Source organism: Canis lupus, chromosome 6, assembly GCF_011100685.1.
Source record: "Canis lupus familiaris isolate Mischka breed German Shepherd chromosome 6, alternate assembly UU_Cfam_GSD_1.0, whole genome shotgun sequence".
Taxonomy (NCBI): Eukaryota; Metazoa; Chordata; class Mammalia; order Carnivora; family Canidae; genus Canis; species Canis lupus.
The window spans coordinates 63549559-63571718 of NC_049227.1; the positions used below are offsets into that span (position 1 = coordinate 63549559).

The 22160-nt window shown below is 41.9% G+C and overlaps 1 protein-coding gene across 4 annotated transcripts in view; it reads left to right on the forward strand.

Annotated features, from left to right (window-relative positions):
- The window catches only part of MCOLN2 (mucolipin TRP cation channel 2), a 51605-nt gene extending 49181 nt beyond the window's left edge, over positions 1–2424 (forward strand). For all 4 annotated transcript variants that reach the window (XM_038541520.1, XM_038541523.1, XM_038541522.1 and 1 more), the window contains exon 14: positions 1586–2424. In XM_038541520.1, the coding sequence (XP_038397448.1) occupies positions 1586–1622 (37 nt within the window). In that variant the 3' untranslated portion in view covers positions 1623–2424. The remainder of the gene's footprint in view (positions 1–1585) is intronic.
- The last annotated feature ends 19736 nt before the right edge of the window (positions 2425–22160 follow it).

The window sequence follows — 22160 nt, forward strand, 5'->3', positions numbered from 1 at the left end:
ATTTTGAAATGATATGATTGAGCATTTCCAAAGAATGTCTGGTAAATATAAAATGAGGTCTTCTGAGAAAAGTGAGGTTTTTAAAAATCACATTTCTTCCTCTCAGAGCATTAAACTGTTGCCATAGAAGCTGGGATAAAGGGAAACTAATTCTCCTAATAGGCAGCTGCTTCCTAAGAGACACCTTATATAAGGAATTCTCGCAAAGCTGCTTTTTCTAATGTGTATTTAACTGTAAAGAAAAGCATTCATCAGAGAATGTAATGGTGAATTCTGGGAAGTCACCAGTCTTTGGTGTTTGGTTTTTGGACCTCAGTGTGCACCACAAAAAGCCACAGGAGGTTTGTTAAATGTTTTCTTGTGTAGCCATATGGAACTAGTAGAAGGTTTAGGGGATAGAAGAGAAAAGTTCTTGATCAGATTGAGTCTGGGAGATGAGAACAAGTAGCAGTGTCAGCAGTCACTCTATGGTGTGCTAGGGGCCATTGAAAAGATGCTAGTTCAGAGGAGGGTCTGCTTATCATTTTGAATGAAAGAATTAAATGCAAGGAGGGAGTCTACCAAGGAAGTCAACTGAAGAATGTTGAAAGTTTTCAACAAAGAGGATATCAAAAATAAAAACAGAAGTGTCTGTTACCAGAGATGATCATGGGTGAAGTCAGCTAGAACAGTTTTAGTTGAGTCATCAGATCAAGGCCTGGATCCCAGGCAGATTTGGATGGACCCTGCTAAGGCTAAATGAAGCTCATGGGACTGATGCAGGAAATGGATTGTACTGAGAATAAGTGATGGCTTTGACTCCATCAAGAACTCACTATGCCTGATTGTGTTTAAAGGCTAGGAACCTAAGAATGGTATAAATTGAGGAAGGCCATCAACGGAGAGTAAATATTGGAGAAAGCCCTCACTGAGGGAAACTAGGGAGTAAGGGCATCACAGATATTGGTGTCTGGGCCTCCTGGCTGGTGCCCATGACTGACAGCACTAACTCTCACAGCTCCACCTCCTGCAGAACACAGATGGTGGTCATTCTTTTTTAATTAAGCAGTCCAGGAACCAGCACAGACTAATTCTCCTTCAAATTATTGACAGAGCTTCTAGCCTGATCATCAGAACACCTAGGTTTCTGTTTTGGATCCTACCAGTTACTGAATGTGTCCCGTGACCTCTCCTTAACCTTCTGGTCCTTTCAGTGCCACAGGCTGCAACATACAATCTCTGAAGCCTCTTCTAGTTCTACTATGGTGTGATTCTTTGGAAAGATCTACTTGGCTGGACAGCTGCAGAGTTAACCTTTCCCCTTCTCCACTGCAGCGAAGGGGACAATCCATTGTAGCCATCGAGTGAGGCTTTGCCAATGTAGGGGATTTAGGGTCCCAGGACAAGGACAGCTCCTCAGAATTGCCAAAAGCATCCACTCAAATAAAAAATGATGTGCATTGCCCTTCTTAACTTTTCTTCTTCTTATATGTGGCACTCAGCACGCCTAGAACCTGTACATGCCTAGAACATAGAGTATTCCTATTCCATTTCAAAGATTTTGAAATCATTGTTTTCTCTTTCATCCTCCCCCTTTCTGACACAGGAAAGGAAGTGATGACCACTTGACACTTGTCAACTAAAATCCTTCTGCTAAAGATAATCGGGCGTCAGGCCTCTTTACCCAGTGACAATGCAGAGGGACCCCAAACAACTTGGACCAGCAGTTCCAAAACTCCCAACTTATTTATTTGTGGAGAGGGAAAGAGGACTGTCACCTGGTTGAACACAACTGAAGTTCCAAAGTTCCTCTTATAAACTTGGATGATGAAGAATAGACCAGAGTCAACTACTGAGCATTGGTGCAATAGAGCAGTGACAATGAAATTCTGCATTGGACTTTAATTTATGACATCGCAATGCTGGGATGGAAAAAAATGTCACATTTCAGAGTGTGCAAAAACAATGGCACCTAAAGTCATGCGTTGAAAGTTGTGTGTTTATCATCCAATAAGGATTTGTTTTAAAAGTGGTTCTTGGACTAGAAGACATTTGTAAATTCATGGTATGCACAGAAATGAACTTGGTTGCAATAATAAATTAAAAATTCCAAGCTGGAGAACTATTAAGCCTTTTAAAGAATACACTTAAACCAACAAAAAGACCTCTTGTAGTGGACATTTCTGGGCCTGTGTGTGTGTTTGTTTGTTTCAGCATGACAGGAAGCAGCTGTTGGCATGTTCAGTGAGATAAATTGGAAGCAGAATCATTTGGACATGTTGTCATTTGTGCTAATTGTTGATTGTGCACACATGACATGTGGAAATGAACTGTAGCAGTGGTCACTCCTTTTAACAGTTGAACTCCACTATGGTGGTGATTTACCCTTGTCAAGCAAGGAAAAATGGTATTTTTTTCCTAAATAAATTTATTTTTTATCACAAAGGAGTTACTGCTATTTTTTTAGTATAATATTTCTTAATATTAACTTAGCGCGAAATTCAGATCACATCTCTTTTGACTATCTGGTCTCCAAAAGGGGTATCTCACTTTCTTAAAGGCAGTGAAGGAGGGCTAATATGTAGAAGGTATTCAATAAATATTTATGATAATGTCTTAAGATCACTTCATGCATGGATTTATTTCATACTTGAGCTATCTTTCAGGGGTCAACTATTTTAAATTTATTAGAGAAGAGAATTTGAATTAAGCAGGACCCTCATCCCAAGCCTCTCCCTCTTTTTTCCCTGCCCCCTCCTGCCAACCCCCTGTCAGATTTCCTTTCTCATACCCCTTTCCTTGTCCCCCCTACTTTCTTCATTTGCCGATACCAAATCTAGGCCAGGAAAATCATTCACTTAATACCATTAGCATTAATAAGTGAGTGACTCATGTCTACACAGAATACTTTGCTAAAATGATAATTTTAATTAACTTCTCTTTTTTTTAAGATTTTGAGAGAGAGAGAGAGCATGAGCCAGAAGTGGGGGAGGGGTGGACTCCCTGTTCAGCAGGGTGACCGACACAGGGCTCCATCCTAGGACCCCGAGACCACCACCCAAGCCAAAGGCAGATACTTAACTGACTGAGCCACCCATGCACCCCATTTTAGTTAACTTCTTACAAAAAAAAAATGTCAAGAGTTATATTCAACTTTTAAACTAAGGACCATTTAACTGGTTGTTCTAGGGTCATTCCCAAGGCTCCAGAATCAGGTATGCAATTAGATCCCTTGCCCCAGTATTTGGTTTGTCTCTGAATAGAACTTCTATTAAAGCCTTTCTGTAATCTGCAGCTGTGACTGCCATTTGAATAGAAGATTAATGATGGTCTTCCATGCTCAGGTTTTTCTTTTATTGGCTTTCATGTTTCCTTTTATTTCTTTTCCCTCCAGCTGAACAAAACCCTTTCAGGAAGAAAAGTCTTTTTCAAGGTTACCCTCTATCCATGGAAGCATTGTTTTCTCTCATTTTGATAATTTTAAACAATTGTCATCATACCAACTGTATTATCTGTTTGGGTTTTATTGAACAATGTTGCTCTCATAGCTCTGCTAATAGACACATCTGGGACGAACCATTTTGTCTCCCACCTAGGCCTCCACTTGGAGAGTTCACCTTGAACTCCTACCCAGGGCTCTCTCTCCCACCTAGAGCTCCACTTGGAGAGTTGGGAGGCTCTCCTTGAAAAGTGGGAGACGTGTTCTTTCTGGTTCTGCCAGTGTCATCCTGGGATCTCCAACTCTTGAGGATGTTCCTCGTCCGCTTGCAGGGACACACTCACAGCCAGACGCAACACCCTTGAGCTTGTTGACCTGGGGTAGGAGGAAAGAGCATGGGTGTGGACACCATCTGGACAGACTCGAGTTAAAGTTCAAGCTCACCCTGTACCTCTGTGGCCCTGGGCCCATTACTCTGTGCTTCTAAATGATGGTGATAACCTCAGTGAACTGTGGGAGTCACATGTGAGTCAGAGAACCCAGGCAAACCTGGCATCAAATTGAAACCTAAGTCTTTTTTCCCTTTTGACTTTTTCACCACATTTCTAAGTAGGTTCCCCAGGACCAGGGAAGAGTGAAGATGTTACGATGTTTCATCTGCAGCCCTTCTGCATGGGCTATTGTCCTCCTCCTACTGAGTCTCCTCGGAAAGATGATGCATGGCCCCAGTGTCTTCAACCTGTACAGTGGGGACCGTGAGGATTAAACAAGTCAAATGTGAAGTGCCCAGCACAGGGTATGACTCCCAAGTGTATGGTAAATGTTAGATCTTTAAGGTGCTTTTCTAGCACGGTCTATAAATGTGCAGATCTGTTTGCCTGGGCTGACCAGGAAGATCTTTATTTTGTATTGGGCTCACCCCACACTTTTGGTGGACTTTGTTCTGGTTAGGACTTCCAGTGTGTAAATATCCCACATCCAGTCCTGTGCTGGAGGCAACGATCAAGTCAGCTGTCAGAAAGTCACACTGACAGTGCAGAAGTGGAACGGACGCCCTTACATTAGGGGCAGAGTGGTCCTCCTGATGGGAGGGTTAAGGTCGCTGAGGTGCAAGAGCCATCACAAACCCCAGTCCTTCACTCTGAGTGAACCCTTCCATCCTCTGCTAGGAAGCCACTATCCTAACCACATTTTTCAGAAGGTGCCAACAAAGTAGAGGTTAGCTTGCTTCTAGGCCCTTGTGGACATAGGGCAGCAAAGGCAAGAGGGTGAGAGAAGGTACTCCGGAGGAGCTCTTCAGGAGATTCTAGTCACTGCTCCCAATCCTATCCTAACAACGGTGGGAGGGCTGCCTGGCTCAGCATCTCAGGTTTAGGAGAAGCACAGCAGCCCAGCCTTTTGCTCTAGGGACAAGTAGCCGGTCACCCTCTAGTGCCTGAGGGCCTCCCTGTAGAAGGGGCCCAGCACTATCAGCCATGGGCAGGAGCCCTGGAGACACTGGGGCAGTATGTTCAGTGAACTGCTGCTGTGCTCTTGGCCTTGGCTGCTCCCGCCACTGCAAACATCTGTGGTGTTTGAAGATAATGATTCCAGGTATCTGAAGAATTCCCCTGTGACCACCGTGGATTTTAGTAACTTTGGATGACCAGATCGCACTGTACTATTCATCATTTCCACCTTTATTTTCACAGAACTCAAGCAGATTTTATTTTGCTACCCCTCACTTCAAGCTTGAACATCTCAACCATAACACTGAGTTTGTCTACCGAATCCAGAAGTTCACATTCCTCGTAAGACATACAGGAAGCAGCTGTGGTGGGACAGAGGGGCTGAGGACCTCCCAGATGAACCCCTGAGCATGGGGTTCAGATATTAGGCACTTTAGGTGCTATAGGCACAGGAGAGGAATGTGATGCCCTGAGTTGGAGCCAGTGTGGAACACCTCTGCTTTCCCATTCTTTCTACCAGAGAAGCTTGATATCGATGCCATGCAGTTTTATGGCTGTGTGACCTATGCATTCACAAAGGACCCCTGGATTTAATGCTTTGCCCTCACACTCTTGCAATTCTTAATATTTTTTGAATGGGGGGGCCCCACAAGTCATGCAGCAAATTCTCATGATAGGACTGTTATTCAGTGATGATTTCAGTGATTAAAGTGTGGCCTTTTAAGAAAAGGCTAAGGAACCTAGCATTGTACTTTGTCTTTAAAACAATCGAAATTTAACAGAAAGAGTGAACCGGAGTTCACTGGCAGGTTGGCTACTGGGCTGTGCACCTTCTCCCCCTCCATGCTCATTTTCTTACTTTCCATTCTATGTTTTTCCCTTGACAGGTAGCTTGGGGCGGTTCGTCCTCTAAATTCAAGCATGTTCGCCCAGTTATCGTGTGACCTCTGAGCTGGCTCAGCAAAGTCCAGTGGGACCTGCTCCACAAGACAATCAGATGCTCTCTCCAAGCTCTTTGCAGCCATTTGCTGTTAGAATGAAGGGCCTGTCTTTGAATGAGAAGCTATAGAATTGTCAAACATGCTGTGTGTTGGAGAAAATAACATATCAGCACTGGGAAGACATCAAGATGAACCAAATCTCAAAATAGACATTCAAGTTGTTAGGGAAAGCAGTACAACTCATGGCTGTCCTACCTGTGGGCTCACTTACAGCAAATGCTGCTCCAAACCAGTGGGTGAAAATGGTGGCAAATGTCTCTCTTGCTATCTGTCTCTGCCAGAGAACCAGGGAGTGAATGAGAAGCTAAATGAGTCACATACAACATTTCCACACCATCTTGTATAACAAGGACAGCAAAACTCTGACTTCTTAAAGACCCCAGGGAGCTATTGGCTCTGGTGAATGGGAGAGACAATTTATTAGGGTGATGTATGTTTCTTAGTTTCTAATGATACATAAATTATCCCATGAGCCATGATACATATGGTTTAAAGAGAATTTTAAATGAAAGCAATTTTTTTTTTCTAGCAACACTAATTGCCTAGCAGCAGTAAATTACTCATCCCCCGCTGCCTGTGGGCTGTGGTCATTACTCTCTCCTCGAGGTTGAGCAGATGTCCCCCAAGAGGAATGTTTGCTTTGACAAAGTGAATTTACATCCTCACTTGTGAGCCTGCCATGCTGGGTCTACTGGAAGAGAGACTATTAATAGCACCATTTGGACCTAGCACCGCGTGTTCATGCCATCCTGCGTGTGTTATCTATGATAGCGAGACAATGAGTTGGGTCTTAGCTCTTGGTTGCCTTTGGGGGGAAATCAGGGAGCTGTTATCAATATTTAATTTTCTCCAGCTGGGAGTTTGAGAGGTAGACTTGGCTAATAAGTGTGGAAGTTTCCTAGATGACAAGTTAGGCAGGGGAAGTGATAAGCACCATTAATTTGGGGGAAACACAGGGTAAAAGCATGATGTGTAGATGGCAAATGGAGGGGATGCTATTGAAGACCATTAATTCAATGCGTATTTGTCGGATTTCCAATCCTGTGCTAGGTACTAAGGATGCAAGAACGAATGCCATGATCTCTGGCCCCAAGAACTTTGGAGTCTAGTGGGAAAGACAACAGTGTACAAAGCAAGGATAAGGTCACCCCAAGTGCTATATGAGAACGGAATGGCCATAGCTCCTGTCTGCCTAAAGTATAAGGTAAGGCCTCTTAAGGACAACCAGACAATGTTGGAACTGAGACTTGAATAATACATTGTGCTTGGCCATGGTGTGGGGTAGGAGTGGGGCTTTCTGGGTAAAACCAACTCCGTGGGGATCCCTGGGCGGCTCAGTGGTTTAGCGCCTGCCTTTGGCCCAGTGTGTGATCCTGGAGTCCCGGGATCAAGTCCCACTTCAGGCTCCCTGGGTGGAGCCTGCTTCTCCCTCTGCCTGTGTCTCTGCCTCTCTCTCTGTGTCTCTCATGAATAAATAAATAAAATCTTAAAAAAAAAAAAAAAAAAACAACTCTGTGAGTCTTGCAGGTGGTAGGCCCAAGGCATGGATAGGAGAGAGAACCCAGCCAGTTACAAAAACTGTTTTGGGATGGCTAGAATATAGGTTATATATTGAGAAAAGTAATAGAAGCCAAGACCAGAGAAGTGACAGGAAGGCCACAGGGGCTGTAAGTGCCCAGGGAGCGGCATGACCAGAAAAGGCAGAAGCGAGGAGGACGGTGAGACAAGCGGGGAACCAGTTGCAACGCTGCCGCACTCATCCGGATTAAAACAACAAAACAGTGGTGCCATTTCCCTGTAATTAAACACAATAACAAACACAGGGAGAATTTTGCCTGAAATCTGTCTCTAAGGAATATACCAGATTTCATGGATATGTTTTATTTATCTGTGTGCACATTTTTTCTTTCTCAAAGACTTTTCTGCTAACTACCCTGTCATTTTCTCAGGAGTTCGTGCATTTGGACTATGCACTTAGAGAGGAGGGTCTGTTTTCCTAACTCCTGTTATGGAGAGGTACATTTTTAAAAAAGATTTTACTCGTTCATTCATGAGAGACACAGAGAGAGAGGCAGAGACACAGGCGAAGGGAGAAGCAGGATCCCCGTGGGGAGCCCAATGCGGGACTTGATCCCAGGACCCTGGGCCGAAAGCAGACGTTCAACTGCTGAGCCCCCAGGTGTCCCTGGAGAAATACATTTATTAGGATGAATGGCTTGAAGGCATATTTCTATCACACGGGCATTTCTCCTGCCCACATATTAGAAGTAGCTTAGCCAAGACTTTCTGTTTCTGCTTCATCTGGCCCCACCTTCCCTACACACACACACACACACACACACATTCACACACACATGCACTCTGGAGTCCTATGACCTTAAGGCCAGCCACAGTTTGTGCCTATAAAAGTGGCAATACACGTGGGTGTAACCGCCAACAAAGCCAGGCTTCCATCTAGAACCTGAAGCTTACAGATTGCGCAGAGACGTTTATGATGATTCCATCCACGGCCACCGTCAAGGTTTGGGTGTGGGACCACAAGGGTTCAGAACCAAGCAGGGCCCCCTGAGAAAGGAGGGTATCCCAGGTATGTGCTAGCAGGGGCATTGCCTCTATGCCTCCCTTGGATGGGGGCAGTGTGTGCAGAGGTCGAGGATCAGGGGATGGAGAGGTGACCTGGCTAAGGGACCGGGAGAGAGGACTGTGTTGTGCCCACCCGCACTGCCTTGATTTGGGGGGTGGTAGTGAATGAGGTCAGGTTAGAGGATGAGTATTCTTGAGACCAGTGGCGGTGGAGGGGGTGGGCAGAGAGGGTGGCATGGGCCCCACCTCACCAATGAAGAGAGCATGGAGTTGTACAAAGGCCCGAGGACACATGGAGCTGACCTGCCTATTTCCTTCCAGAGCCCTGCAGGGAAGGGCGGCGGTTTGTTCTGAGACCAGCCCCAGTGATAGCTCCGTGCAAGCTCTCCCTGACTCTAGTAAACCAACTCCATGAGTATGGCGGGTCGTAAACTCCTAACACTTCCTTAACAAGTGGAATATGGGGCGCCTCGGTGGCTTAGTGGTCGAGCATCTGCCTTTGGCCCAGGGCGTGGTCCTGGGGTCCTGGGATCGAGTCCCGTGTTGGGCTCCCTGCATGGAGCCTGCTTCTCCCTCTGCCTGTGTCTCTGCCTCTCTCTGTGTCTCTCATGAATAAATAATCTTTTAATATAATAATAATAATAACTTGTAGAATATGTGAGGCAGCAGGGTGGTAGGAAACCCCATTAGGAGTTTCCTTATCCCCCAAAGCAGGAGGCCAGAGGAGCCCAGCTGGGCATCAGTGGAGGGAGAGCTATTGAAGCTCCGCAGGCTGACCTTGGAGCAGGGAGCCGATGTGGCTCCTAGGGGTGCAGTGGCAGCTGGTACAGGCTACATGCCCAGAGGACCAGACCATGGCCTTGCGGTGATCCACACCCATGCTGTGACCCTGGCCGGCCAGCAAGACACTCTGTGGGGGAACTGCCATGTCCACCATCATCCTTGGACGGTGAGGCCACCCAGCCAAGTCGGATCTTTGGGGAAGGTGCATTTGAGCTGCCAGCCAAACTAACATGGAGATCGTTTCCCATATCCTTTCCTGAGTAGGTCATGTTCCTGGAACAGCTTTTAAGGAACCAAAGTAACAGACTGAGGAAGGGATGAGTAAATCAGTGATGATTCTTCCACTAGAATTTTTTTCCCCTGGCATAAATGGTTCCATAGTCCATCTGGAAAAGATGACCATAAGGGGAAGAGTTGACCGGCAGGTGAGGGAAGCATTGGTGTGAGTGGCTCTGGCTAATACTGTGATGACATAACTTTACTTCTCTCACACTTTTCTCTAGGCTTAGCGAGGCTCTGACCTTTAACCCTTCTATAGAACATTCTGTTTAAGCTTCCGCATTTATATGATTGAGATAAAAGAATTGACATGTATTGTGCTGCCTTAAAAATGAAGCATCTAAATGGGATTAAACCCATTGATATACATCTTTCCCCCTTGGACTTTCAAAGAGTGGCAATTCACATTCATGGCAGGCGGCTCAGCGGGTAAGTCATGGAGACAGAAATGGGTACAAACCAAATGAACTACCAGGATCACCAACCAGTATTATCAGGAATGTGTATTCAAAAGATGACTCTTCAGCACCTTACCACCTTGTAGCCAAGTAGTACCACCATGTAGATTCCAAGTGGATTAAAGATTTAAAAGTGCAGACAGTCTGTAAAAGAACTAGAAACAAATATAGATGAATATTGATCTGACACAAGAAGTAGGGAAGGGCTTTCTGGGTGTTAGGCGATCAGTAAACCGTAAAAGAAAAATCGGATAGATTTACTACATAAAAATGAAAAAACTTCAGAGAATTAAGAATGTAAACAAAAGGGGCACCTGGTTAGTGTCCTTGCTAAATGAGGAAGCACAACAAATTCCAAGAGGGTGAGCCCCTGATGGCAGGGACTATATCTTCTGAGTCTCCATGTTTCGTGTGCATTACAGGGTTCCTGGCAAGTAGCAAGTAGCAAGCGCACAGAAATAGCATATATTTAAACAGCTATTTTGGTTGAATGCCTACCATGTACATGTAGTATTGCCACTCGTCCCCACAAACTTAGACCTCACGTATCCGAATTTTCATTTTACTAAAGAGAAAACTGAGCATGGAGTTGGTGGCAGAGGCTGGCTTCAAATCTGAAGCTTCTGACCCCAACCCCTCTCCCATCCTCCTCTGCTGCCTGCCTGATAAGTAGTGCTTGCTAAATAGAATTGAATGGCGAAGGTTAAGTTTCACCTCCTTGGTGAGAAATATGATTTTTAGTTTTAAACAACCCCTCCTTTGGGAAACATTCCTTGAACTCACACAACACCGGTGCTAATGGAAAATAATCTGTATCTTTGTAGGGGAGTCGAAAGCTCCATAGCAGTACCCAGCTCTGACCATTTGCCGAGCCTCTCCAAGCCTCAGAGCTCTTATCTAACACAGGGATGATAATAAAATTGAGACTACAAGGAGGAAAAGTAACTTGTTCAACGTCACACGACAGTAACACCAGAGCTGGGCCATAGGCCGAAGCAGCACATCTTCAGAGCTGGCCAGTTCACAAGGTTGATGTCATGTCTAGGAGATAACGGGTGTAAGCAAGCTTTGAAAAGGACAAGTTGGACACATTGGTGAGTGGAGGTAAAACCTAAGATTATAAGCCTGTGTGTGTGTGTGTGTGTAAGGATTGTGAAAATCAAAGCTTGATCGGGACATCTCAAATGTCTGAGTATGTCCTTCTTAATCTACTATCTGCCTTTGAATTTACATAGCTGAGGATGTATGCTGGCAGACTGACCATCCGCTCCCTCCCACCCGCTTTAGGGAAACCAGTGTGGTAACACTGACTAATGGACCAAAGTCACTATGCCCATGTTTAGAATCTTATCTCATAGGCTCCTTTAAAAAAAAAGAAAATGAAAATAAGACAGGTCATTGCAGACAGTGGGGTGGAGTTCCTGGCAAGTGCAATAATGAATCACACATAGTTGTGACTGGATAATGAGAGCCACCCCATAAAACTTCGACTCAGCATGTGTTTCGTCTCACTGGCCAGAAGCCAGGAGAGCCAGTGTTAATAACGTGCTTTTACTATCACTCATGTGCTTCTCGTGTCTCGGTGCAGAATTTGGCCATTGATGAAGTCAGCAGTCGTACGTGCAACTCAATCCGTGTACCTTTCAGAAAATGTCCTTCATGTTCTCTGTACTTCTAGTGTATATAATTTATTTTTCTGAACCATTTGAGAGAAGGCTGCATATGTGCCTTATACCTTACTACATCCGTAGGTACTTCCTATCAACCATAGCCTCTAATAGAATCCCAGTACATGATCAAATTTAGGAAATTTAGCATCGATACAATGCTCTTAGCAAATCTTGCAGCGCATAATCTAATTGCATCAATGTCCCACTGGTGTTCCTGCTGGCATTCTTTCCCCTCTGGTACAGGATCCAATGCAGGGTCACTCCTGAGCCTCCTGAGTTTCCTTTCATTGGGGAACTTCCTCAGCCTTTCTTTGTCTTTCACGGTCCTGAGATTTTTTAAAACTCCGAGTTAGTGTCTATACATAGCCCCTCCATGTGGATTGGTTTGATGCTTCCTCATGACTAGGCTATGCATGTTTGGGGGACATTCCACAGAAGCACTGAGGTGTCTTCCTCCGGGTATCATATCCAGAGGCACATGACATTGGTCTGTACCTCATGGGGGATATTTATTTTGGTTGCCCAGTGAGATGTTGTCTGGTCTCTCCATCATTGTGGTGGCCACAAAAATCATGGCCTGGCTCTCCTGCTGTGAGGAGCCTAATGGCAGCAGCCTCTGCTGCCATGCTCTGCTCAGAACCTGCCTCCACCTGCCTCCACCTGCCTGGAGACGCATGGATTACCTGGCCAGTGAGGGGGTACAGCAGTGGTCCTAAAGCAGGCTCATCTCTGCTACACAGGGGACCCTCTGGTGGACTCCCCATCAGCTTGGCTGGGTCCATCTCAGACTCTCCTACCTGACAACTCTCCTTTTTCCTCCCTCCTTCACAGGGTCAGACCCTCACTACAGCATCACAGCCCTCTTGGCCCCCACAGGGTGGCTCCCCCTTTCCCCTCACAGGAGCTGCCTCACAAATCCTCTTGCATTTCTACTCCCTTCTTGGCAATCTGCCTCTGGAAGGGTCTGAAGTAATACACGGTGCTACTGAAAAAGACGCTTGAAATGAGGTGGTAAGACGGAGATTTGGGCCTGGTTTACTCATCCCTGGTGGGTGAAGAGGCTGCCATCCCGAGTGGCAGGTGGGGCGCAGAGAGTTTTCTGATACAAGGCAGTGGCTCAGTTGCCCAGGCTTTCCCCGGCAGTGACCTGGGAAAGTGTCCTGGTGGTAGGCCCGCCCTGGCAGCTGCGGGGATCCCGCGTTGAGAAGCCATGGCGAAAGGGCTGCCTACAAAGACAGTAGAGTTGTCTCATCACTTCTAAGTTGATTGACACCCTGAAGAAGGACAAGAAACTGTGGGCGGAGATTAGGTAGTTAAGGCCGATCATGAAGGAGGAAGCCCCTGCAGTGTAGGAGCGGCCCAGCCTGAGGACCCTGCTTGGCAGGCTCCCTCACCCCTCCTCTATATCTCAATAGACCTCCTACCCCCTTTTTGAAAATGGAAGCTTGGAGAGATGACATAACTCGCCTCTCTTCACCCCAATTTCTGACAGATCTGCCTACCTCCACAGCACTTAGTCTTTCTGCAGATGCCTTTGTGTGGATCCTCAGATTCTAGAAGGAGAAGGCCACGCATGGCCTTTGGTGGGAACACAGCCATATCCTCTCTACTGTCTCCTCAGCCTTATTACCGCTTTTTGACTTTGACTGCATTTTTTTTCTTGCCAGACTCATGTTATCTACCTCAAGAATTTGGGGTTACCTAAGAGTAATGAAGTGTAAGAAGGCATAGTAAGATATTCTAGCCAGGCTGACAAGAGCTACAGAACCCATTAATAAGAAAAAACATTTCTTCACACTAATAAAGAAACAAGTTTTCCTTGCTTGGGGATGTATACATAACTGTGTGTGTGTGTGTGTGTGTGTGTGTGTGTGTGTGTGTCCAGCAAAGAAAGGTGAACAGCTGTTTTACTGGGGCGTGATTTGCTAATATTTGTGTAAATAGAGAAATGAGAATAGTTTTACTCTTGAAGATTAGACAAAGCATGATAATAAAAAATTGAGATTTTATAGGCATGTTCAAGAAAGGATGGGCAAAGCTTTCTAAAACTAACAATCCGGGATCCCTGGGTGGCGCAGCGGTTTGGCACCTGCCTTTGGCCCAGGGCGCGATCCTGGAGACCCGGGATCAAATCCCACGTCGGGCTCCCGGTGCATGGAGCCTGCTTCTCCCTCTGCCTATGTCTCTGCCTCTCTCTCTCTCTCTGTGACTATCATAAATAAATAAAAATTAAAAAAAAATAAAAATAAAACTAACAATCCATCACAGGACCATGGATTCATAATAATCTCTTACATTTGCATAATACTGGAAGGTTTGCAAAGGGCTTTCCCATGTATTATTTAGTTTTATCTTCACAATAACCCTATACCAGGTAGAGCAAGTTTTATCGTCCCTATTTTGTATATGGGGAAATTATATTCTTTCACAGAAAAACAAAATAACATTAATTGAAATGCCCATGCATTATAAAAAATGTATCTGAAACTTGGCATAAGAGGAACTCAATTTTTGAAATTACTTACTGTTTTGCCTAGAAATTTTCATTTCTTTTATAATATTTAATATTTAATATAATTGCTAATACGCTGGAGTCAGTGTTTCCAACCGGCTGAGAACCCTCACTTAAATCTATAATTCTTTCTGCTGCTCTTCACAATAAGGATTTAGTAAATAAAATAATATGAGCACTCAACATGAATACTTTTCCTCTGACATTGCTGAAAAATTTAAGTGACTTTAAACCTTTTAGATTGCCATGGGGTTCATTAAAAAGGAGAGAGAAAGGAACCAGACTCAGTAATTTAGATCTGATTTATTTGGGAGATTAGATAAGAAGATGTCTTTATTTTTTCCCAGTAGGAATACTTCTATAAAAGTTGCAGTGGAAGTGGTGAGAACACAGTTTTCCAGACAAAACTTTGCTTTTTAGCAAAGAAGCTCCTTGGAGAATTATTTCTTTTGTATATATGGTGATTTTCTTTATGCCAAATTAACACTTTTTGCCTTAAAGTCTCTTTCATTTGATATTAATAGTCACACAGGCTTTCTTTTTAGTTAGTATTTGCTATTCTCTTACTTTCTTTTTAGTTAGTATTTGCTTACTCTCTTACTCTTTTTTTTTAAGTTAGTATTTGCTTATTCCCTGTCATTATGACTTAAATATATCTCATTCACACGGTGTGTAACTGAATTTGTTGAGTCCATTACAATCTCTCCATTTCAATTGAGTTGTTTTGTTTTGCTTACATTGTTGTGATAATGGACATATTTGGACTTATTTCTATAATCCTAATGTTTCCAGAAATTATACTTTTTTTTCTTGTTTCTCACCTCCCCCATCTTTCCTTCTGTTGAGTTAAATGGAGTTTACCTTGATTCACTTTCACTTCGTTTCTTTCAGTATGTACTCTTAACTTTTCGACTTTTCACCTGACTTAGAAAAATCTAAAGCTAATCAAAAGATCTCTGCTACTCTTCAAGAACTACAACTGCCTCAATTTTGAATCTTTTTTTCCCAGATCACCTTCATTCTCCATTTATTCTGTCTTACGTGTTTTTCTTGTCTAGTATGATAGTTCCTTTTTCCATCTTTCTTTCCTCAGTAATTGTTATTTTTACTTACTGTCTGGTACATACAGTGTTTCCTCAGATTCACTCATGGTTTTACCACTTACCTTAGTAAAAATACTTTTTGCAGACCACTTCTTCTTTCTGGATTCAATTTCCTTCTTTCTTTGGTAGTTTTTTTTTTTTTTTTAATTAAGGCTCTGTCTTCTGAAAAATGTTTTTATTTCACCCTCAATTTTCAGTAATTCTTTAGCTGGACATTAAATCCTTGGTTGCCCCTCTTTTCCCTCAACACTTTGGTAATGGAATTCCATTTTCTCCTGGTCTTTATTGTTGTTGAGAAGTGTGATCAGTCTAAGTAACCTGTCTTTTCTCGTTGTTGCTTTTAAGGTTTGTTCATCTTTAATACTTCATTGTGTGTGTGTTTTAAAATTTAATTGTTTGAGGCAGTTGTAGTTCTTGAATCAAAAAATTCATGTCTTTCCTCAATTCTGAAAACTACTGAATCATTAGTTGGTTTTATTTGTTTTTTTTCATATTGTTTTCTTCTGCCCATTCTGTCTTGTCTTGATTTTTGACACTCTGATTAGAAGCATGTTGAGAGGCACCTGCTGGTTTAGTTGGTGGAGCATACAAATCTTGATCTCGGGGTTGTAAGTTTGAGCCCCGTGTTGAGTGTAGAGTGTAGAGTGTAGTTGTAGTTCTTGAATCAAAAAATTCATGTCTTTCCTCAATTCTGAAAACTACTGAATCATTAGTTGGTTTTATTTGTTTTTTTTTCATATTGTTTTCTTCTGCCCATTCTGTCTTGTCTTGATTTTTGACACTCTGATTAGAAGCATGTTGAGAGGCACCTCCTGGTTTAGTTGGTGGAGCATACAAATCTTGATCTCGGGGTTGTAAGTTTGAGCCCCGTGTTGAGTGTAGAGTGTATTTAAAAAATAGAATTTTTAGGGGCATATGCATGGCTCAGTTGGTTAAGTGTCTGCCTTTGGTTCAGGTCATGATCTCAGTGTCCTGGGATCAAATCCTGCATTGGGCTCCCTGCCAGTGGGGAGCCTGTGTTTCCTTCTGCCCTGCCCCCTGCTCATACTCTCGCTCTCTCACGCTCTGTGTCAAATAAATAAAAATAAAATCTCTTAAAAATTAGAATCTTTAAAAAAGAAAAGAAGCATGGTGAACCTTCTCATTTTCTCCTTCTTTTCATTCCTTCATCTCTTAATCTCTCTTTCATGTTTTTAATCCTTCTTTCTCTTTCTGCTATAGTCTAATGAGCTTCTTGAGATATATCTTTCAGTTCATTAATTCTCTCTTTAGCTGCCTTTAAGTTTTGGTTTATTTGGTTCATTGAGGGTTTATGGGTTTTTTTGTTTGTTTGTTCATTTATTTATGTGGGGTTTTGTGGCATATAAGCAACAGAAATTTATTTCTTGTAATTCTGGAGGCTAGGAAATCCAAGATCAATGTGTCAGCAGATTCAGTGTCTGGTGAGGGCCCACTTCCTGGTCCACAGACAGCCATCTTCTTCTTATAACCTTATTTGATGAAAGAGGCAAGGGAGTCCTCTGGGGCCTCTTTTTATTAGGCCTCCACCCTCATGACCTAATCACCTCCTAAAAGCCCCACCTCCAAATATCATCATATCAGAAATTAGGTTTCAACATATGAATCTGGGAGGTGGAGGGACACAAATTTTCAGTTTATATACTCCCCATTGTGAACATTTAATTTGTCGAGGTTTATTTTTATTACAATGACTCAGTTTTTCATTTCTAGAAGTCCCTTTTGGTTTTCTTTTCTTTTTTTTTTTAAGATAGATTTATTTATTTATTTATTTATTTATTTATTTATTTATTTATTTATTTATTTATTTGAAAAAGTGAGAGGGCATGAGCAGGAGGGAGGAATAGAGGGAGAGGGAGAAGTAGACTCCCTGCTCAGCAGGGATCTGGACATGGGGCTCCACCCTAGGACCCTGAGATCATGACCTGAGCCGAAGGTAGAGGCTTAACTGACTGAGCCACCCACATGCCCCTATATTTTCAATTTCTTATGTAATCTGGACTCAGTAATGTGAACAGAGTATAAATTTAATCTTTCCCCAAAGACCTATTTAAATCTGATATATAATCTGGATGTTTTCTTGCCTTTTGGGTGAAATCTTAGGCAAGTTGCATAAATGTTCTCATTATAGATAATTAGGCATCTTGTGATTACTTTTAGAAGCAAGAAGAGCCTTATTTCAGGAATTGTGATGTCCTACCTGGTATAGTAATTAGATTTCTGAATTTCATTTAAAGTTAAAATTTCTCAAAAAAAGGTGTGTGTGTGTGTGGGAATCCCTGGATGGCTCAGTGGTTTAGCACCTGCCTTTGGCCCAGGGCGTGATCCTGGAGTCCCGGGATCGAGTACCGCGTCGGCGTCCCGGCATGGAGCCTGCTTCTCCCTCTGCCTGTGTCTCTACCCCTCTCTCTATCTCCTATCATGATTAAATAAATAAATCTTTTTTTAAAAAAGTTAAAAAAAAAAAAAAAGTTAAAATTTCTCTCCTTCTAAAGCTTGAGTTTTTCCAGCTAAGAAGCTTGATGTAGGAGAGAGAAACCGGGTGGTCTTTGGTTTCTTTTTTTCTGTTCTGTGCCCCTCTACTTAATTGTCTTAATGTCTCACCTCTCAGGATCTAGTCAGAAGGAATAGAGGTAAGTGGGCATTCTTATGTTGCTGGTGCTATCTGGTCTGGTTTTGGGACTCTCTGGATAGTAAATATTTAATAGTGGTTTCTTTCTCTCACAGGACATTCTTCTGGGTTTCTCAGAGATTATTCACTTCCCAAGCTCCTTGCCTCCTAAAACCCTTAGGAAAATATAGCTGCAATTTCCATGAGGGGGCAAAGCCTTCCTTGTAGCCAACTGCTTACTTTCCCAGTCTTGGTCCCGGAGACCTCACAGTGTACCCCCATGGACCACTTTGTTCTCTCTGAGGCCTCTGCAGCAAAATCCCCTTCAAACCAGCCTCACACTGACAGCACATTGTGTGGATCTTGTTTGATTCATGGAAATACTTAACACCTCTGTGCCACCATGGGTGAAAGTGCATTGCGCTTCTCGTGTGGTCCTCTTTGCTTCTCTGTGCTGCCCACAAGGTGACTTGGGCACAGCTCCTTATTCTTGTCCACGTACTCACCCAAATTCTAAGATAGTGTCTCTCGACCTTTCATGCACATACGAGTCCCCTGGCAAATACTGTTGAAATGCAGACTCCGGTTCAGTGAGTCTGGCTTGGGGTTGAGCTTCTGCATTTTTCACAAGCTGTCCAGGTGATGATGTCCATGCTGCTGGTCTGGGGACCACAGCTTGAGGTTCCAGGGCATATATGTCAAGTTCACTGAATGGTGTTCTCATTTGCTTGAGATGAGGGGGAAGCAGCTTGGTCCTTTACCTGGAATTGAGGGAGAGAGAACATTTCAGTATCTCAGTACCATTTTTCAAAGAAATCCCCGGACTTGGCCTCTTCCATTTTCACCCTTTTTGTAGATTGGAGGGGACAGACTGCCAGTGTTGGAAGAAACAGTTTTATAGTCATTGGTATGTTGTACAGCTTCAGTCTAGACGGTCATCTTAGAACACAAATCTGGTATCTATTTTGTTCTGGGCATTCGGAGCTTCAGTCAAATCTGAAAAGGAGAGGCAACCATTAAAGCAACTTATTAGGATCATTTTTTTATTAACTTAAAAATTATGGTATGGAAATTTAAAAATATATCCATATATAGAGTCATAATTAATACAGATTTTCAATGTGAAGACTATCGATTTTTGAGAAATCAGGATATAGAACATTTTACCCCCAGGAAGTTCACTTGGGGTCCTTTCCAGTGAATCCTGCAACTCTGATTTCTGTCACCGCACCATGGTTTTGTTTGTTTTAGAACTTAATGCAATAGAATCATATATAATGTCTGGGATCATTCATGCAATCTAATGCTTTTGATATTCTTCTCGGCTGTTGCTATTTCAATAGTTGATTATTATTATTTTTAATTTTCATGTAGCATTCCATTGAGTAGTCATACAAAAATGTATCCATCCATCTGTTGATAGACTGTGCAATTTCTAGTTTTTAGCTATTGCAAATATAACTGCTCTGAGTACCACTATACAAGTCTTTTTGTGGACCTGTGTTCTTATTTCTCTTGAGTCAATAATTACAATCGCAATTGCTGAATCACAGAGCAGGTGTATGTTTAAACACATAAGAAACAGCCAAATGGTTTTCAAAATGGTCAAACCACTTTCAACTCCAATTGGCAATATATGAGACTTTCAGTTGACTCACTTTTTGTCAATATTTGGTATTTTAGTCTTTTTACATTAGTCATTATTGAGTCTTTTTACATTAGTCATTATTGAGTGTGCATTGGTATCTCATAGCAGGGTTAATTTGTGTTTTGCTGATGACTTTTGATTATCTTTTCAAGTGCTTTTTAGCCACTTCATATATATACTTCTGTGAAGTATTTGTTCTAGTAGTGAGTGTGCCCACGTTTAAATTTTATTTATTTATTTATTTATTTTAAAATAAATTTATTTTTTATTGGTGTTCATCAACATACAGAATAACACCCAGTGCTCATCCCGTCAAGTGCCCCCCTCAGTGTTAAATTTTTTTTAATTATTGATTTGTAGGAGATTTTTGTGTATTCTAGATACCAGCCCTTAGTCAAATACTTGTGGGGCAAATACTTTTTCCCAGTCTATGAATTATATTTTCATCTTCTTAATGATGTCTTTTTGAGGGGAAGTGATAATTTGAAGTTCAATATGTTAATTTTTTTCTTTTCTGTTACTGCTCTTTGTTTCCTGGATAATAAATGTTTACTTATATCATTATAGTCTCCTATAATTTCTTCTAGCTTTATAATTGTAGCTTTTATGGGTAGGTTTGTGATTCGTTTTGAAATACCTTTTGGCATTAGACTGAGGTTGAGGTTCATTTTCTTTCCACATAGATATCTAGTTGTTCTAGTGCCATTTGTTGAAAGACTATACTTTCTCCACTGAACTACCTTGGCTCTTGTTGAAAATCAATTCACCATGTGTGTGGTGGCCTGTTTCTGGACTCTATTCTGTCCCACTGACCTACTTATCTAACCCTGCATCAATATCATGCTGTTTTGATTACTGTAATTTTATACTCTTGAAATGAAATAGTGTAAGTCCTCCAACTTTGATCTTCCTTTTCAAAATTGTTTTGGCCATTTCAGGTCCTTTGCTTTCTCATATAAAGTAAGAATCAGCTTTTCAACTTCTACAAAAAAAAAAAAAAAAAAAGCCTAGTAGGATTTTAGTTGAGATAGCTTTGAATATACAGATTGAATTGGGGAACCCAGCAACATGGTATAGTGCTCCATGTATTTCTAAACTGGATGGCCTTTTATATTGTTTAATTTCCTTTTTGCACAGCTAGAATTTCCTGTACAATTTCGACCAGAACTAGTGAAAATGAGCATTCTTTCTTTGTTCCCAATCTAAGGGTTGAAGTATTTAACATTTTGCCAGTTAGTATGATGTCAGCAGTAGGTTTTTTGTAGATGCTCTTTATTACAGTGGGAAAATCTATTTTATTTATGTGCTAAGAGTATTTTTTTAAAAGGATTTTATTTATTTATTTGAGAAAGAGAGAGAGAGCACATGAACAAGGTGAGGGACAGAAGAAGAAGCAGACTCCCCACTGAGCAGGGAGTCTGATGTGGGGCTCGATCCCGGCACTCTGGGATCATGACCTGACTGAAGGCAGATGCTTAACCCACTAAACCACCCATGTGCCCCAAGAGTATTTTTTTCATCATAAATGGATATTAAATTTTGTCATGTGCATTTTTTTGCATTAATTGAAATGATCATGTTTTTTTTTTCCTATTCTGTTAATATGGGGAATTACTTCGATTTTTAAAATGCTGAATCAACCTTACATTAATGAGATAAATTTCACTTAGCCATACTATATTATCTGTATATGTTGCCAGATTTGATTAGCTAATTATTTTTGGGGGTTTCTTTTATATTTTCTTTTTCTTTTTTTAAAAATACTTTATTTATTTATTATTTATGATAGACATAGAGAGAGAGAGAGAGAGAGAGAGGCAGAGACACAGGAAGAGGGAGAAGCAGACTCCATGCCAGGAGCCTGACGTGGGACTCGATCCCGGGACTCCAGGATCATGCCCTGGGCCAAAGGCAGGCGCTAAACCACTGAGCCACCCAGGGATCCCCTCTTTTATATTTTCACAAATGGTATTGGTCCTTCCCTTTTCTTGTAGTCTTCTTGTCAGGTTTTGCTGTTAAAGCCATTCAGGCTTCACAAAATAGATAAGGAAGCTTTCCCTCCTCCTCTATGTTCTCAGAAAGTTTCTATAAAATCAATACTATTTTCTTCTTAAATATTTGATAGAATTCACCAGTGAAACTACTGAACCTGCAGTTTTGTTTGTGAGAAGGTCTTTTAAAAACATATTCAATTGCTTTGCTGGGCATAATGCTACCAATTTTCTGTGGCCTTTTCTGTCTGTTTGATAAGTCATGTTTCCTAAGGGATTTGTCCTTTTTATCATAAGTTGTCAAATTTGTCAGCATAAAGTTGTTCTCATATTATTTTATTCTGTTTTTGATATGTGTACAATTGATAGTTATGTCTCTCTTTCATTCTTGATATTATTACTTTGTGGCTTTCTTCTTTCTTATCTAGACCAATCTACAATAGGCTTATCAATTACATTAATCCTTATAACTGCTCAATTTTTAGTGTCCTTGATTTTCTTGTTTTTGTTTTCTTTGCCATTGTTCCCATTGTTTTTTTAAAAAAATTATTTCCTTTCTCTATTTTAGATTTAATTTGCTCTTCTTTTTCTAGCTTCTTGGGGTAGAAGTTTAGATTGTTAATTTTTAAACTCCATT